General features: G+C 46.5%; 1 protein-coding gene and 1 pseudogene across 1 annotated transcript; one reads left to right on the forward strand and one right to left on the reverse strand.

Annotated features, from left to right (window-relative positions):
* Window positions 1–1,058: 1,058 nt before the first annotated feature.
* LOC129354468 (cyclin-dependent kinase 20-like) lies at window positions 1,059–10,709 on the reverse strand (annotated as a pseudogene).
* Window positions 10,710–15,077: 4,368 nt separating this feature from the next.
* Window positions 15,078–19,267, forward strand: LOC129354421 (protein UXT-like). Its single transcript, XM_055023892.1, is given in 7 exon segments — window positions 15,078–15,223; window positions 17,118–17,156; window positions 17,158–17,197; window positions 17,730–17,797; window positions 17,900–18,007; window positions 18,723–18,786; window positions 18,909–19,267. Coding segments are annotated over 7 exon segments (489 nt in total). The 5' UTR covers window positions 15,078–15,128; the 3' UTR covers window positions 18,984–19,267.
* The last annotated feature ends 491 nt before the right edge of the window (window positions 19,268–19,758 follow it).

Here is a 19,758-nt window from a genome sequence, read left to right on the forward strand (position 1 = left end):
AATTATTGAAAAATCATTTTAGAGATTTGTTTGAAAAACATCCAGAATAAGTGAAATAAATCTTTAATGTCCATAAATCACTGAGAAAATAAATTCAGCTGAAGAATTTATGTCAATAATATTTAATATTTACTTTGAAGACCTGGGAAGTTTTACCATCAATCAATCCAGATATTGATCCGCTGATGATCTTCATTCTGCAGATCAATAATTCAGATCTGTTTTAATAAGTTAATAAAGCAGCCAGGATCTGATCTAGATTATTAATCTGAGTCAGATTAACAAACTCTCTGACTTCTGACCCTCCTCTCTGTGTCTGATCAGCTGACACTATATTGATAACAATGATCAGTTTTTAAAAGTGGAATCTGACCAGAACCAAAACGAAGACTTGCTGAGGTGTGTGTTCAGTGAGGTGTGTGTTCAGTGGTGTGTGTTCAGTGAGGTGTGTGTTCAGTGAGGTGTGTGTTCTGTGAGGTGTGTGTTCTGTGAGGTGTGTGTTCAGTGAGGTGTGTGTTCTGAGGTGTGTGTTCAGTGAGGTGTGTGTTCAGTGAGGTGTGTGTTCTGTGAGGTGTGTGTTCAGTGTTCAGTGAGGTGTGTGTTCAGTGTTCAGTGAGGTGTGTGTTCAGTGAGGTGTGTGTTCAGTGAGGTGTGTGTTCAGTGAGGTGTGTGTTCAGTGAGGTGTGTGTTCAGTGAGGTGTGTGTTCAGTGTTCAGTGAGGTGTGTGTTCTGTGAGGTGTGTGTTCAGTGTTCAGTGAGGTGTGTGTTCAGTGAGGTGTGTGTTCTGTGGTCTCTGGCGCCGTTGGGTCCGTTGCGCCTCTCAGGCGTTTCGGCCTCAGACCACCAACCGTTTTCTTCTTCTCCCTTTTCCTTTCTTGGCTTTGTCTGACTGGTTCCGGAAAACCAGAACCTCCTGCGTTGCACAACGTGGGCGGCGGGGGGGCGATGCCTTCACTGTCTGCAGGACGATCCTGTCCTTTGTCAGAGCCGGCGGCCGATGCACCTGAAGGCAGCCCAGTAGGGTCCAAACGGACCAGAACAGAACCAAACACAGGAGCCCAGCTTCACATGCTTTATTCCACATCATCATCATCATCTTCCTCAGAGGAACCGGGTCACAGGACCGGTCCGGTTCACCACAGAGGGCCAGTCCAAGTTCCTGATTGGTCAGCTCCTTTCCTGCCTGGCCTCTGATTGGCCGATCGTCTCTTCCTGGTCTGGATCCCGTCCTTCCTCAGAGCCAGTGGCCGATGCGCCTGCAGGCAGAAGGGTCAAAGGTCACATGTTGCACCACTCCAAACGTCTCTGGTCAGAGTTAATTATTTCTGTGTGATGAAAATACAAAACTCCCACAAGAATAAACTGGAAAAGATCCACGCCACAAAACCGCCATCTTGGTAGGCAGCGCAGCGCAAAGCTGAACTCTGGACAAGGTGAAAGAGACAGGAACAAAATGGCTGCTGTTGGATCGACCCGGATGAGACTGGAGAACGGCAACATGTCAGACGATGTGGACGAGCCGCCACTGATCTGCTGCTGCAGCTCAATGCTGGTGAACTGGAAGAGTTTATCCAACATGGCCGCTTTCCATCAACGTTTAAACAGAAATATAAAATATGTGACAATTGTTCATGTGAACAACGAGGTTCTTCTGACTGGCAGACGGAGAACAAGTAGAAACACAAGGGCTATATGTCCTCTTAGCTAGCAGAGAAAAGCGCAGTAGCTAAGCTAACGCTGCTAGTTCAGCAGTCAGTACTACAGAAAATATCACTGACATTTATATTAGTGTCACAGAGAACTCAGAAACTGTAACTCAGCCAAAGCTGTAATGATATAAGAGAAGAGCTTGTAGCTTGTTTATTGTTGCCAAACCAACTGCCTACTAAGATGGTCACCTGGTGCAGCTTGTAGTAGAGGCCACAGGCGTTGCAGACGGCGTCTCCTGCAGCGTTTCTCCTCCACAAAGACGTGGTTCCCGTCCCGCAGTTGGAACACTGAGTTCCTTTTCTGGCCGCCGCCTGGAAGCAGGAAGAGACGGAACGCTGAGGACGCCTGAACACAGCACCCCCTGCTGGCTGGAGGCTGAACAGCAGGAGGGCTGAATTTGCTCCAGTCTGGATGAAGCAGCAGTGTCTGACTGGGTCGGTTCTGACCCGATTCTGACCAGGTTCTGCGGGTTTATTCTGAGAACCTTGTCACAATTCCAGCAAGTGGCTCTGGCTCCGCCCCCAGGTGGATCTGTTTCTATGGTAGCCAGCAGGTGTGACCTCACCGCTCTCTTCTTGGGCCGCAGCAGCGGCGGGTTCTGCTGTCGGATGCTGCAGGTGGAACACAGGTGCGTTCCCGCTGCCTCCTTCCTCCACAGGAGGGCGCTGTGGGTCCCGCAGCTGAAACACTGACGTCGCTCTGCAGAGAGACAAGCTGCTCAGGGTTCCACCAATCACAGGCCAGAACAGCCACAGGTAAAAACTCACCTGCCTCACTGAAGGCCGGAGACGAAGAAGGACTGAGCAGGTCCCATTCAGGTGGGGAGGGGCGCATGAAGACAGGGGGTGGAGCCACAGCAGGATGTCCACACAAGGAGTGCAGTGGAGGCGGGCTGTAGGCGGAGCTAAGTGGCGGACAGCTGGCGTCGTCCAATCGGTGAGGCCATCTGAGGAGCCCTGATTCATCCGAGGCCGACCAGTGAGCTTCGGCGCCGAGCTACAACAACCAGTCAGACGCAGCAACATCGTCACAGACAAAAATATGCAAGGAAGCTCAGGTCAGGGACAAAGGTGAGCTGTCGGTGTCAGAAGCGCTCAGGGATGTTGGAGCCTGTTGAAGACAAAAGGGTTCTGAAACACAGAGGAGCCCAGCAGGGGCCCAGGTGGAGCACAGGAAGCAACAGGGACCAAAGATGAAGCCCTGAGGAACCTCAGCGCTGACACAGCTCCAGATTGTCCCTAATCGGCTCCTGGATTAGCCAGAGGAGAGCAAATTTAATCCCAGCTGCAGGCTGAATCCTGACATGAACTGAATGCAGGGCCGGACGCCGATCTGACTGGGAACCAGTGGAACTGAACTGGTTCCATTGTGACAGAGAAACAACATGGAAAAGTACAAATAAAAACATTTCACCTGATCCTCAGATTATTCTTCCAAAAACTCTGACTGAAAGCAAACACTGCAGGTCCTGACCTTCATGCCGAAGCCTGATGACCTCTGACCCCTGGTGGCTGAAAAGCCTGACGACCAATCAGCTGATGGAATCACACCTGACATCATCTCTGTTCTTCTGAGAGTGAGAGCTCTGTCTGGTCGTAGAGGGTCTTTGTTGCAACAGAGAGGATTGAGGAGCTGCTCCTTCTACAAGGAGCCAGCGCTCCTCCCACTGCTGGCTCCACCCACCACTGGCTCCTCCCACTGCTGGCTCCACCCACCACTGGCTCCTCCCACTGCTGGCTCCACCCACCACTGGCTCCTCCCACTGCTGGCTCCACCCACCACTGGCTCCTCCCACTGCTGGCTCCACCCACCACTGGCTCCTCCCACTGCTGGCTCCACCCACCACTGGCTCCTCCCACTGCTGGCTCCACCCACCACTGGCTCCTCCCACTGCTGGCTCCTCCCACTGCTGGCTCCACCCATCACTGGCTCCTCCCACTGCTGGCTCCACCCACCACTGGCTCCTCCCACTGCTGGCTCCACCCACCGCTGGCTCCGCCCACACAGGTCTTGTTCTGTGGTATTTGGCGATGAAACCGGACATGAAGCAACATCATAGATCACTGCTGAAACTTCGAGGGTCCAAACAGTCGTGCCTGGTGCTCTGCTTCCATACTGGAAGGACTGGGATTCTCCCAGTGAATCCAGCCAGAACCATCCTCCTGAGGGAACCAGAAGGTTCTGTTCCAGCTGATTCATACTGGGTGGAAGCTGGGAGTGAAGACTTTTCTGGCCCTCCCAGTAACACCAGTAAGAGGCCCCATTCTGGACTGGAGTTCATGAAGACCAACCACCGGTTTCCATGGAAACAAGTCAGCAGCAGACCTCACAAAGCAGCTGATGCAAAACAAACTCAGTTCAGTAGTTCAGTTCAGTAGTTCAGTAGTTCAGTTCAGTAGTTCAGTAGTTCAGTTCAGTAGTTCAGTTCAGTAGTTCAGTTCAGTAGTTCAGTAGTTCAGTTCAGTAGTTCAGTAGTTCAGTTCAGTAGTTCAGTAGTTCAGTTCAGTAGTTCAGTAGTTCAGTTCAGTAGTTCAGTAGTTCAGTTCAGTAGTTCAGTAGTTCAGTTCAGTAGTTCAGTTCAGTAGTTCAGTTCAGTAGTTCAGTAGTTCAGTTCAGTAGTTCAGTTCAGTAGTTCAGTAGTTCAGTTCAGTAGTTCAGTTCAGTAGTTCAGTTCAGTAGTTCAGTAGTTCAGTTCAGTAGTTCAGTTCAGTAGTTCAGTTCAGTAGTTCAGTAGTTCAGTTCAGTAGTTCAGTAGTTCAGTTCAGTAGTTCAGTAGTTCAGTAGTTCAGTAGTTCAGTTCAGTAGTTCAGTAGTTCAGTTCAGTAGTTCAGTAGTTCAGTTCAGTAGTTCAGTAGTTCAGTTCAGTAGTTCAGTAGTTCAGTTCAGTAGTTCAGTAGTTCAGTTCAGTAGTTCAGTAGTTCAGTAGTTCAGTTCAGTAGTTCAGTAGTTCAGTAGTTCAGTTCAGTAGTTCAGTTCAGTAGTTCAGTAGTTCAGTAGTTCAGTTCAGTAGTTCAGTTCAGTAGTTCAGTAGTTCAGTTCAGTAGTTCAGTTCAGTAGTTCAGTAGTTCAGTTCAGTAGTTCAGTAGTTCAGTTCAGTAGTTCAGTAGTTCAGTAGTTCAGTTCAGTAGTTCAGTTCAGTAGTTCAGTAATTCTCTCTCCTCCTCTCATTTCCAACATTTTGAGTCTTTTCAGAGGCAGGAGGCGTGTGGCTGCAGCTCCGCGGGGTCTACCATGCTGTTCTGCAGGGGCAGGTCCACGGAGAAGTCGGTGGGCGGAGCCTGCAGGCGCTGGCGGGGAGGGCGACCCCCTCTGAGGGATGGGCAGCTCGGAGTGGTGAGCAGGAAGAGGAGAGGAGAAGAAGAAGGGATGGATGAGAGCCTTCAGGAGGAACAACCAATCAGAGACCAGCTCTACAAACGAGCGGCCCGTTACCGAGCCACCTGGACCTCACCTGTGTGGCGGAGCAGCGCCGCCTGGACGGGTAAACCAGGAAGCGGCGGAGCAGGTCCACGGCCTGAGGACACGTGTCAGGGACGACCTCCTCCAATGGGATCGCTGGATTCTCCTTGAAGGTGATTTTATTGTAATCTGGCAACTCGACCATTTCCTGGAGGACAGAAGGAAGGCAGAGGTTCTGGTCCTGGTCTCAGCCGGTACCGGCATCATCCAGAAGATCATCCTCAACCTGAACACGCCTGAAAGAAGTTCCTCAGGGCTCGGTTCTGTTTCCTGCTCTGATCAGATGAGCGGTTCCGATCATTCCATCTCCAGAACCGCTCATTGTCCACCAGAACCAGAACCAGAACACCAACCTAAAGCTGCTCCAGTGATTCCTTCAACCCTCCAAACCACATCCTCAGATCCAGATGTGGTTCTGGAAGCAGACCCATCAGAACCAGAACCTTCCTGTTTCTGGGTTTTGGTAGAGACGGGCCTGATGCCTGCCCGGTTCTGACCCTGGTTCCTGTTCTAGACACTGTGTGTTCTGCTGAGGTGTGGTTCTTACGGGCCAGCTCTCCCGGGTCGGCGTCCCCAGAACTCGCAGGACGCAGCAGAGCTGCTCGATGTCGTTTTCCCCGGGAAACAGAGGAGAGGAGTTGAGCAGCTCTCCGAAGATGCATCCGACCGCCCTGGAAGCAGAGAGCATTAGACGGTCTGCCAGAACCGCCGCAGGGCCTGACCTCCGTCCGACCTCTGCAGGGCCTGACCTCCGTCTGACCTCCGTCTGACCTCCGTCTGACCTCCGCAGGGTCTGACCTCCGTCTGACCTCCGTCTGACCTCTGCAGGGTCTGACCTCCGTCTGACCTCTGCAAGGTCTGACCTCCGCAGGGTCTGACCTCCGTCTAACCTCCGTCTGACCTCCGCAGGGTCTGACCGCCGTCTGACCTCCGTCTGACCTCTGCAGGGTCTGACCTCTGTCTGACCTCTGCAAGGTCTGACCTCTAAAGGGTCTGACCTCTGCAGGGTCTGACCTCTAAAAGGTCTGACCTCAGCAGGGTCTGACCTCTGTCTGACCTCTGTCTGACCTCTGCAGGCCTGACCTCCGTCTGACCTCTGCAGGGTCTGACCTCCGCAGGGTCTGACCTCCGTCTAACCTCCGTCTGACCTCTGCAGGGTCTGACCTCTAAAGGGTCTGACCTCTGCAGGGTCTGACCTCCGCAGACTCTTACCACAGGTCAACTCCCTCGTCGTATTTTCGGGCTCCGTACAGGAGCTCTGGCGCTCGGTACCACCTGGAGAGGAAACACTTGTGGGTCAGGACCGCTAAGGTGCTGCCGGTGTTGTTGACCCGCCCTCTGGGGGCGGAGCCTCAGCTGCCTACCTGGTGGCCACCTGGTGGCTGTAGAGCCGCTCCCCCTGGTCGCTGAACAGCCGGGCCAGGCCGAAGTCTGCCACCTTCAGGTGACCCGTGGAACTGATGAGGAGGTTGGCGGGCTTCAGGTCCTGGACAGGAAACACAAGCAGATGGATTCCTTAAACTGGGAACACTGGGAACTGTGGGAACACTGGGAACTGTGGGAACACTGGGAACTGTGATATTTAGCTGATTTCTGATTTTTCACAAACATTTTTTCAATCTAGAAAAAAGACATAAAGTGACGACCCGGCGGCGCTGACCCGGTGCATGATGGAGTTCTGGTGCAGAAAGGCCACGCCCTTCAGCAGCACATCATGTAGCCCTTCACCTGAGCCGGGGTCAGAGGTCGCTGGGAGTTCTTGATGACCTCAGAGAGGTCAGAGAGCATGAAGTCAAACACCAGGACAAAGCCGGTTCCATGAGGGAAGAAATCCTTCAGCTTCACCACCTGAAGAGAACCAGAACCATCAGAACCATCAGAACCATCAGAACCATGAGAACCATGAGAACCAGAACCATCAGAACCATCAGAACCATCAGAGCCATGAGAACCATCAAAACCATCAGAACCATCAGAACCATGAGAACCAGAACCATGAGAACCATCAGAACCATGAGAACCAGAACCATCAGAACCATGAGAACCATCAGAACCAGAACCATCAGAACCATGAGAACCATCAAAACCATCAGAACCATCAGAACCATGAGAACCAGAACCATCAGAACCATGAGAACCAGAACCATCAGAACCATGAGAACCAGAACCATGAGAACCAGAACCATCAGAACCATGAGAACCATGAGAACCAGAACCATGAGAACCATCAGAACCAGAACCATGAGAACCATGAGAACTATCAGAACCATGAGAACCAGAACCATGAGAACTATCAGAACCATGAGAACCAGAACCATCAGAACCATGAGAACCATGAGAACCATGAGAACCAGAACCATCAGAACCATCAGAACCATCAGAACCAGAACCATCAGAACCATGAGAACCATCAGAACCATCAGAACCATCAGAACCATGAGAACCAGAACCATGAGAACTATCAGAACCATGAGAACCAGAACCATCAGAACCATGAGAACCATCAGAACCAGAACCATCAGAACCATGAGAACCATCAAAACCATCAGAACCATCAGAACCATGAGAACCAGAACCATCAGAACCATGAAAACCATGAGAACCAGAACCATCAGAACCATGAGAACCAGAACCATGAGAACCAGAACCATCAGAACCATGAGAACCATGAGAACCAGAACCATGAGAACCATCAGAACCAGAACCATCAGAACCATGAGAACTATCAGAACCATGAGAACCAGAACCATGAGAACTATCAGAACCATGAGAACCAGAACCATCAGAACCATCAGAACCAGAACCATCAGAACCATGAGAACCAGAACCATCAGAACCATGAGAACCAGAACCATCAGAACCATGAAAACCATGAGAACCAGAACCATCAGAACCATGAGAACCAGAACCATGAGAACCAGAACCATCAGAACCAGAACCATCAGAACCATGAGAACCAGAACCATCAGAACCATGAGAACCAGAACCATGAGAACCAGAACCATCAGAACCATGAGAACCATGAGAACCAGAACCATCAGAACCATGAGAACCATCAGAACCAGAACCATCAGAACCATGAGAACCAGAACCATCAGAACCATGAGAACTATCAGAACCATGAGAACCAGAACCATGAGAACTATCAGAACCATGAGAACCAGAACCATCAGAACCATCAGAACCAGAACCATCAGAACCATGAGAACCATCAGAACCATCAGAACCATGAGAACCAGAACCATCAGAACCATGAAAACCATGACAACCAGAACCATCAGAACCATGAGAACCAGAACCATGAGAACCAGAACCATCAGAACCAGAACCATCAGAACCATCAGAACCAGAACCATCAGAACCATGAGAACCAGAACCATGAGAACCATGAGAACTATCAGAACCATGAGAACCATGAGAACTATCAGAACCATGAGAACCAGAACCATCAGAACCATGAGAACCAGAACCATGAGAACCATGAGAACTATCAGAACCATGAGAACCAGAACCATGAGAACTATCAGAACCATGAGAACCAGAACCATCAGAACCATCAGAACCAGAACCATCAGAACCATGAGAACCAGAACCATCAGAACCATGAGAACCAGAACCATCAGAACCATGAAAACCATGAGAACCAGAACCATCAGAACCATGAGAACCAGAACCATGAGAACCAGAACCATCAGAACCAGAACCATGAGAACCATCAGAACCAGAACCATCAGAACCATGAGAACCAGAACCATGAGAACCATGAGAACTATCAGAACCATGAGAACCATGAGAACTATCAGAACCATGAGAACCAGAACCATCAGAACCATGAGAACCATCAGAACCATGAGAACCATCAGAACCAGAACCATCAGAACCATGAGAACTATCAGAACCATCAGAACCATGAGAACCATCAGAACCATCAGAACCATCAGAACCAGAACCATCAGAACATGATGAAGCTGGACTCTCTGGTGACGGTGGCAGAGGCGAGGACACTGAACAAACTGCTGGACATCATGGACGATAGCAGCCACCCTCTACACGCCGTCATCAGCAGCCAGAGGAGCCTGTTCAGTGACAGACTGCTGCTTCCCAAGTGCCGGACCAATAGATTCAAGAACTCCTTTGTCCCCCACGCCTTCAGACTGTACAACTCCTCACTGGGGGGTCGGAGGTGACACAGGACAGAGGGAAGAAGGAGTAGTTTTTCTACAAATGTGAACTCCATATTTATCAGGCCAAACCATACAGTGCAATACCATATCACTGGTCAATCTATCCACCAAATTGCTATAATTTCCTTTTGTGTTGTATTTATATTCTTTGTTTTGTATTTAATTTGTATTTTTTTGTATTCCTTTATGTATGCTTACTGTGTGCCACATTTTTGCCTGTGAGCTGCTGGTAACTATAATTTCCTGAGGGAGTCTTCCCAAGGGATCAATAAAGTCAAGTCTAAGTCTCTCTAAGTCTAACCATCAGAACCATCAGAACCATGAGAACCATCAGAACCATGAGAACCATCAGAACCATGAGAACCAGAACCATCAGAACCATGAGAACCATCAGAACCAGAACCATCAGAACCATGAGAACTATCAGAACCATGAGAACCATCAGAACCATGAGAACTATCAGAACCATGAGAACCATCAGAACCATGAGAACTATCAGAACCATCAGAACCATGAGAACTATCAGAACCATGAGAACCATCAGAACCATCAGAACCATGAGAACCATGAGAACCAGAACCATGAGAACTATCAGAACCATCAGAACCATGAGAACCATCAGAACCATGAGAACCATGAGAACTATCAGAACCATGAGAACCATCAGAACCAGAACCATCAGAACCAGAACCATCAGAACCACCAGAACCATCAGAACCATCAGAACCGCCAGAACCATCAGAACCGGAACCACTTACATGCTGGTTGTCCTCGATCTCCTGCAGGGCCTTGATCTCCCTCACTGCCTGGTTCGGGATCCCGTCCTCCAGCTTCCTCAGCGCCACCTTCTTCAGGGCCACCGTCTCTCCTGTCTGACACACAGCAGAGACCTGATGGGCCGGACCAGAACCGGACCCGGAACCAGACTCAAAACAGCCCAGATACCTCGATGTGTTTGGCCTGGAAGACGATGCCATGAGCTCCTTCTCCGATCCGACCCAGGATGCTGTACTGCTCCATGTCTGCCGGACCGGGCCGGACCGGGCCGGGGCTTCTCTCTGTGAAGAACAACCAATCAGAATCAACCTGGAGTCTTCCAGGTGAATAGTGATGGAGGAAGAACCTTATGCAGAAATGAATCACTTTAAGGATCTCAGAGGTTATTCTCGGGTCATCTCGAACCGAATCAGTCGTTCTTTTCTTGGCGACTCTCACAAAACCCGTTACTATCATTCGGCTGCGGAGAACAAACGGAAAGAAACGCGCATCTGACCGGAAACCCGCTTTGAAGAGGACGTGTCGCCATGGTCACGGTGCGGCTAAGCTAGCTGTGCCTCAGAAACAGGAAGAGCTGTTCCAAACACTCACCATGGTAACCGAGCGGTAAGCTAGCTGAGATTCAAAGCACCGAGCAGCTAACCTTCTGACGTCACATGGACCTTCCGCCGTTGGTCAGAAAACCCAGAAACGCAGTCACGTGACGATGGCAAACCAATCCATCAGCAACAATAGTTAAACTTTTATAGAGAAAATTCTAGATAGTAAGAATTAATAAAGAAAGTAAAAATATAGAAAAATGTTCCACACAGGAGCAGGAGGTTTTTAATGAACATAAACGTTTTCAAGCAGCCTCAAAGGCATCAGGAGGGATTCAGAACAGAGCGATTTACTGACACCTTGTGGAGAGAAGAGATATGACAGCCTGGACATTCCTGCTGTGGGGTTGAGATTGGGGTTAGGGTTAGGACTCCTCCATAACGAGTTCAATTTTAGTAAAGGAAGGATTTCACTTTTCTTAGATTGAGTTTCAAATGCTGTAACAGTCAGAGCTGCAGGAATTTTATTAGAATCTCTAAAAAATACTGTTTTATCGTCAGCAAGTTGTGAAATTTTAATTTCTTGATCAAACATTTTAATTTCCTCACATGAGCTCTGTCTGATTAAATAGTTTAGAACAAGCAGAAAAATGTAAGTTGTGCTGGACAGCCTGGCAACCCCTTCCTGGACGTAAAACCAGCGAGATGTGCTGAGCAGAAGTTCATAGAAATGTTATTATCTCTATCAAGTGTCTTAAAGGCTTTAAAGAAAAACTTCCCAAAGATAAAAAAACAATGTGTGAAAATAAAGTTGTGACTAACTGTATCAAAGGCCTTTAGATAATCTAAGACCATTGGATCATGGAGAAGATCTTTATAATCCAATCAGAAATGTTACATTCAAGCTGTTTGAAGTTTCATGTATAAAATAATTTAAACTATTTTTCAGTCTTTTAACTAAAATGGAGGCCAAAATGTTATTGTCATTATTTAATAGAGTGACGCCGCCCAGTTATCTATCATTAAATGGTCTTTATTTGTTTAGGGATCAGAATGATAGAAGTTATTCATTGCTAATGGATTTATTAGGTTTTACTTGTTGAATCAATGTTTCAACCATAACTATATCAATGCCATCATCTGAATGTGGATCTAAATGCACATTTAGCTGATTTTATATTGAATGAAAGCGAAGGATTCATTTTTTGATCTGATAAATTTATGTCATAACACACAAAGTTTCTTCACTGGTGATAAAGACATTTTTATTTGCTGATGTTGGGTATTACATCATTCATAATTATCTGACATAAACACATTTCCAAAGATCTGTGTGGAAAAGGGTAAAAATGACGACCTGGCAATAATGTAGCATTTTATGTAAAAAACAGGAATAGATCTCTAAACATATTTGATTCTTGGTGACAGTCAGAACATGAAGAGCAGCATCCATGAGGTCCAGCCTGGTTCTATACGGACCAGGAAACAGGACAAGTTGGGCCGACCCGGGACAAGTTGGGCCGACCCGGGACAAGTTGGGCCGACCCGGGACAAGTTGGGCCGACCCGGGACAAGTTGGGCCGACGTTTCCCTGCAGTCGATCGGCTCTGGGCCAAAGCAGCAGCTGAAACACGGATCAGAGCGAGGAAGGCGCGGCGCAGAAAGATGATAAACATCAGAAATGTTCTGAAAGACGTGGAGATGTTAAATAGTGTCCTGGAAAAATCACAAAGCGTTCGGCTCTCATGTTCACTCAGTTATATTAATAAGGACCCGCTGTTGAGAATTAAAATGAGGAATATCTTGATTTAGCTCGTTAATTCATTCCTCTTTGTCCCGAATTCTTGTGTCTGTATAAATGGGCAGGAGAAAGAGCAATCATACGACGTCAGACTTCAGATATTCAGAGTTTTATCCAAAGAATTTAATGCAATACATAATGTTACAACAAGCATCTCACCTAGATTATCAAAAGTCCAAGACATGACAAAACAGAGACAATTAACTGAGTAAAAAGACAAAAAATTAACAGAAGATGCATCCTCCTGGAAACTCTCACTCAGCACAAAGAGATTCGAATTTCTGCTGTGAAACAAATCATTTTATGAGAATAAGTTTTCTCCTCATTTGAATATATGCATTAGGAGGTGTGTTTTCCTTTGAGTGGCTGTCTTAAATGTTAATTTTATTACCTCTGAGACCCACTGAAACACCAGTTCTTCTCGTACCAGCCTCTGGCCAGACTGTGATTTACGGCGTGGGTCTGCAGCGTTATCTCTGCCTCAAAATGATTCAACAAGAAACCAGTTGGTGTTTTTTAAACAAACTCGCACAAAATGTAATGCTTAATGATGACTATAAGTTTGGATCTAATAAGTAACTAATTCAAAACATGCTTAAAGAAATATATTTAATTCTAATATAGATAAAATTATTTATAAAAAGTTTTAAGATCCTAGTGAACTTTTGAACCATGCTAAGGAATTTGTTAATTGTCTGGCAGACAGACTCCCTGTCTAAAGAGAGTTAAGGAGTCTCAGTCTGTCTTTCTTTAAAATCCTCCCTATACAATTCATGTAAAACTTTTAGAGTGGCCAGTTGTTTTAGTTTGGATCTTTATCTAAGTTTGTCTTAAGTAAAGATTAGCCTGTGTACTATTGTGCTAATTTAAAATTCTTTCAACACCGCTCATGAATATTCATTCAGATTTATCTCAATGTTAGTCGACATACAAAATCACATTCACCCATCAAGCTGCAGCAGAATTTAGCATTTATGATGCTGCAGCAGAATGCAGCATTTATTATGCTGCAGCAGAATGCAACATTTATGATGCTGCAGCAGAATGCAGCATTTATGATGCAGCAGAATGCAGCATTTATGATGCTGCAGCAGAATGCAGCATTTATGACGCTGCAGCAGAATGCAACATTTATTATGCTGCAGCAGAATGCAGCATTTATGATGCTGCAGCAGAATGCACCATTTATGACGCTGCAGCAGAATTTAGCATTTATGATGCTGCAGCAGAATGCAACATTTATGATGCTGCAGCAGAATGCAGCATTTATGATGCTGCAGCAGAATGCAGCATTTATGATGCTGCAGCAGAATGCAGCATTTATGATGCTGCAGCAGAATGCATTTATGATGCTGCAGCAGAATGCAGCATTTATGATGCTGCAGCAGAATGCACCATTTATGACGCTGCAGCAGAATTTAGCATTTATGACGCTGCTGCAGAATGCAGTATTTATGATGCTGCAGCAGAATGCAGCATTATTATGCTGCTGCTCTCGTTAAGATGACGGGATCAATATTTAAGTTCTGCTTGTCAGAAAACCTAAAGATAAAACCAGGGAGGATCAGGGTTGATTTAACAAACCAGAGACAGAAAAATAATGTTGTGAAAATTATTTACAGTTATACAGGATAAACTTCCATCAAGTAACTGGTTCAATCTTCCATGAACCTCAAACATTTACAAATAAATTCATTAAAAAATGTCCATATGCTGATAAAGATCCCAACCTGTAGCAATAGTCCAGTTTAACCAGTTACCAACCCAGTAATCAAGACTGAATCAACAGGTTTAGCAGCAGCAACAGCAGCAGCAACAGCAGCAACAACAGCAGCAAACGCAGCAACAGCAGCAGCAGCAGCAAACAGAAGCAGCAGCAACAACAGCAGCAAACGCAGCAGCAGCAACAGCAGCAACAACAGCAGCAAACGCAGCAACAGCAGCAACAACCTCAATGAAACAACAAGAGCTTTAAATTGTGCCAAAGGGCCGAACGACGGGAGCAAAACATGTTGGTCATTAATCAGATCAAATCATTCTGATCTGAAACAGAAACAGCAGCAGGACAACCTGCACAAAGAGACCAGATTAGACCAACACCTTCAGCCTAACAAATAACAATATTAATAACATTAATAATTATAAGTGGGGCGACTTTTGCCTCCTCCAAAGTGAAGGTGCTCAGCGGTGCTCTGTCTGTGCCTCTGAAAGATGTTTCCTTCAGAAAATGAATGTGCTTGATTAGTTTATTCTGAGTGTATTATTTTTGTGATTGAATTACAATAGTATTAGTAGTGCGATTACAGTATGCAACAATTCCACTGCCCTGCCCCTGCCCTGCCCTGCCCTGCCCTGCCCTGCCCTGCCCTGCCCTGCCCTGCCCTGCCCTGCCCTGCCCTGCCCTGCCCTGCCCTGCCCCCTGCCCTGCCCTGTGAGCTTCTCGTTGTTCCTGTCGTGCTCCACCAGCAGGGGGCGGTATGGGGATCAGCGCTCATCCAGCAGCCACCAGGGAGATAAAAGAACAAGAACAGCTTCCGGTGTTACGTTCGCAGCATCATAACAGAAAAGTAGAGGAATTAGCAGCATGCTAGCTGCGCTAACGGAGGGTTCGGGTTCTAGAGGTTTATCTGGCTCGGCTCGGGCGTTCAGAACCGGAACATGACGGCTCGTCCTGCTGGTTGTGCCGGCGGTCTGGACCAGAAGGTTCTGCAGTATGAAGCTTTCATCAGCGACGTGCTGAGGAGAGACCTGCGGTAAGCCAGACGGAACCGGGTCCGAACCGAACCGAGCCAAACCGGGCCGAACAAGCGCAAGAAGAAGCTGAGTTTCTGAGCAAAACCAGATCAAACTGAAGGTTCTGTAGGTTCTGCCTGGCGGGGCTCCGCGGATCGAGCGGCGTCTCGCTCCAGCTTGATCCGATTCATGGACGCTAATTTCGGCCGGCCGTTCCCTCCCGGCCCCGCCGGGCGCTCCGAAGTTCGGTTCGGTTCGGGACCGTGAACGAACCAAACACTGAGAAGCAGATGGGTTTCTTGACTTGTGACCATTTTATTCTATTTTCAGCCTTTTCATTCCTCGTCAGCGGGTCATATGTCCTGCAAACTACGAAAACAGCAGGGGCGCTGTGGTCTTTTCAATGTAAAGTTTTGTAAAGTCAAATGCAGATTCATCTCATATCTAGAAAATGTCCTCACTGACTTTGTGTCACAGAGTCTCCCAGCAGGAAGTTTGGTCAACAGCTGGAATATCATCAAGTTCCATCAGGAATCCCAGCCACCAAGACAAACTTGTCTATTATTTTCATTTGTTCCTCATAGGCTGATATATTCCAATGTTTTTTCTTGTAATGTTGATGATTGGCGTCCGCCAGGCTGCGGGCGCGGCGGTCAGCCTGAGTCCAGGTTCCTGTGGTTGGGGCCTTCAGCTGTAATGTGACGCCTGGTGCGTCGCTAGTTTCCATCTCGGACCTTAAACCCGGTTCTGGACTCTTGTGTTCAGGATTTCCATGTCCTGATGGAAAATTAAACCTGCATCTCTACAAAGTTGGTCAGAGGCAGGAAGTACTGGTGGGTGCATTGACCTTTGACCTCACAAAACACAGCTGACCAACACACAAATGACATACTAAACCATCACTGAGTGTGGAAACTTTGACTAGACCTGAAGCAACGTGGATTCTGCCGCTCCATTCTTCTTCCAGACTGAGAGGAAACAGAGTCCATCCTGTCTGCTTCAGGTCTGACACGATGAGTGTGTGTTTCCAGGACGGGTTTAGGGTCCCCTAACCCTCTATGAATGTGTCTGAACTCTGAACTCTGGAGCAAAGATCATCTTCTGGACAGCTGTCAGGTCAGCAGTCATGTGACCCTGCAGATCTGAACTGAGAGATCATTTAAAGCAAATGCAGGTTTTAATAGAAACCTCCACACTAATCAGTTAATTATCTGATTAGTGTGGAGCACCAGAAGTTTTCAATATTGAACCTGTCCACAATATTTTGTGAGACACTGAATTTGTAGTTTTCATCAGTTATGAGTTATAAATACAATGTACAAGTTTCACTTTTTGAATGGAATTACTGATTGAAATCAACATTTTTATGATATTTTTGACCAGCACCAGTAGACGGTCCCTAACTGGACCTCTGAGCGCCTGGCAGGCAGGACACTAGAACTCTCGGCCCAAATTAGCGCCTCAGCTCGACGCCGCTGACTCCACCCAGCGCCAACATCCCACTAGAAACCCACCGGCCGGACCGAGGAGCTCCGAAGGTCCGGTCCGGTTCAAGTTCTGATGACGGTTCCAGATGTTTCCTGTCATCTCAGAACTTTGTGCTGCCAGGAGGAGCAGAAGGTTCTGTCCGCAACCCGGTCCAGAACTTCTCTGGTTCTGCTCCTCAGATTTCAGCTGATCTGGTTGAAGATAGGCTCGACCTGGACTGGGACCATCAGAACCGTCTGAGTGGACCTGCACCATCAGAACATTTTCTCCATTTGTAATCGATTTCTGCTCTTTGGTGAAAACTGTTCCCGTTCTCCAGAACCCGGTACCAGAACCACGTCTGCAGGTCAAGGAGGAAGTCCTGGTTCTGCCCGACACAGATTGTGACTCGGTTCTGACCCGGTTCTGGTGTTGTGATGTTTGCAGGGCGGTGCTGGAGCAGAGGGATCGTCTCTATGAGAAGATGTCACTACCTGCAGCTGAAGAACGCCATCCAGACTCTGGAGGTAGCTGCACAGATCCTCCATCAGGACAGAGGTCTCTCTGCCACCACTTTCCTTTCCCCCTCATTTAAAACGGCTCCTCACGTGTTCTCCAGCAGGGGGCGCTGTGGTCTCAGCTGTCAGGAGTTGGATTATAATCCCAGGAGATGAAATGAAAGTATAACCTGGAATCAGAAACTGTTTCTTAGTTTTATTTTTATTCTTTTGAATAACATGACCAATCAGCTCCTGATTGGTTGGTTCTCAGGATTATTGATCTTCAGTCTGGAGTGCTGATCGAACAAAGAGCCAGAGCTGATTTTCAGATTGGATGAAGAAATGTTCTGGATTTTCAGCATTTTTACATTTAATTTATTTTGGGATTAAAAGTAATCTTTTATTTTCCTTCAAATGATAATTGTAAATTTTTCTCACATCTTTTCTGTTTTTAGATATTTAATCCACATTTCTTCTACGTTTGTTTTCTCCATGTTTACATTGTGTGGCTGCAGTTCGGGTCTCTGACATCACTGTGACATCACGCTGTGTCCTGCAGGAGGCGGGGCCTCAGCGCCTGAAGGCAGACGTGGATCTGGGCTGCAGCTTCTTCGTTCAGGCCCGAGTGTAAGCTCCTCCCCTTCCTGTGGCCATGTGACCGGACGGCGCCAGGCGCTTTTGATCCGGACTCCGGTTCCGGTTCTGACCGGCTCGTCTTCCTCTCCTCAGGGACAATCCGTCCAGGATTCTGGTGTTGGTCGGGTTCGGGTTCTTCGTGGAGATGAGCCACCAGGAGGCGCTGCGCTTCATCGACAAGAAGACCAATCAGCTGACACTGTATGTTGGCCGTCGCCATGGCAACAACTATACAGAATACTTTGGAAATTTTACTTCCTGAAACTGATTTTAACATTTTATTAATTTCTGTTTTTACTTTGTCTCAAATTATTCAACTTGGAAAAGTTCAAAATATAATTTCTCCAGATGTAAATTTTATTTTAGAAATGGAAACATTTTCCTGCGATTTTTATGCTTTAGCAAGATAGTTTTAGATTTCCAGATTAGTAAAGTGTTTTCCATGTCAAATACTAAAATACTGTCTAACAATATAAAATTCAATTTTGATTTTTTTATATGCTTATAATTTAGCATTTATCAATGTTTTTAAAACATCTTTTGTTTAAAATTATTTCTCCAGAACATTTTGATACTAATTTTAAAAATTGAAGAAACAAATCAGCTGAAGAGTGAGACAAAATGTTTAATCTAGAATATTTTTCTGATTTTCAAACTAAAATATTGGAATGTTTTACAATATTAGCCCAAGTTAAAGCAAACTGATGTGATAATTTTTGATTTTCACCTAAATTTTCAGCAACATGTAAATGTCAGATTTCCACAGGTTTAGTCGATTAGCTCGATGCTACAGGATCCACTGGTGGACCAGATGACAGATGCTAGCTGTGCTAATGCAATATGCTAGCGATGCTAATGAGATGCTAGCTATGCTAATGAGGGATGCTAGTCATGCTAACTCTGTGTTTGCTTGCAGCTTCATTGAGCAGCTCACCAAGGACGTCGCCAAAATAAAAGCCCATATTCGCATGGTGCTGGAGGTCAGTTCATCTGCAGAACTGGACCGGTTCTGACCCAGAGGACTGATGGGTCTTAAACCAGTCCCAGTAGAACCAGTTTGTCTCTGGGCAGATCTAATTGGCTGCTCTCTTCTTCTGTCCAGGGTCTGCGGGAGCTGCAGGGGCTGGAGGAGCTTCCTGCCGTCTGCAGGAAGTCTGCTGCTGCTGCTCAGCTCTGATTGGACGATAAGGAGGAAGAGGATGAGGAAATGATCTTCAACTGGACACACAGTGGAACCAACTTCTCAGATGTGAATGGAAACATTGATGACATCTACTTCCTGTTGCTGCTCAAACAGGAAGTCCTCCATATCACTAGGACCTTTCAAAATAAAATGTCAGGAAGTGGCTTTGTCTGTTGAACAGAGAAGCAGCTGAACTGAAGCTGAAGAAACAAACATGAACAAGTTTTCGTCTTTTTGCTGTTTATTGTGGGTTTTTTTAAATAAATAATTTGAGAATATTTTGTTGTTTTGGTTCATTTATTATTGATTATTTATTGTATGTTTATTTTTTGACTGTTTTATTGTGTAGTATCCAAGGACAAACAGAATTTCCCTCCTTTAAGGGATCAATGAAGTATTTTATTTTTCCTTTAGATGTTATTTAGGTGTGTTTTTCATTCGAACATGTTTCTCCTTATTTTATCATTTCTAGTCACTCATGCAAATTGACAGAACCTAAAATGTTTTGAGTTTATTTTATGCTGATTTCCAGCAGATCCTGTTTATACTCCAGATGAATTAGAACCATTCTGGTTATTGAACCCTGCAGGCAGGTCCGGTTCTGCTACGGTTCTGCTACGGTTCTGCTAAGGTTCTGGTCCGGTTCTGGTTCGGTTGGGCTATTTAGTATGTTTTATAATTCTTATTATTTATGTTGTAAAAACTGAGAAGATGTTGAATTCTCAGCACTTTGATACTTTATAAATAAAAGAAATATTTTAGTTTTTGT

This window comes from Poeciliopsis prolifica, unplaced genomic scaffold (assembly GCF_027474105.1).
Source record: "Poeciliopsis prolifica strain line A6 unplaced genomic scaffold, Auburn_PproV2 SCAFFOLD110, whole genome shotgun sequence".
Classification (NCBI taxonomy): Eukaryota; Metazoa; Chordata; class Actinopteri; order Cyprinodontiformes; family Poeciliidae; genus Poeciliopsis; species Poeciliopsis prolifica.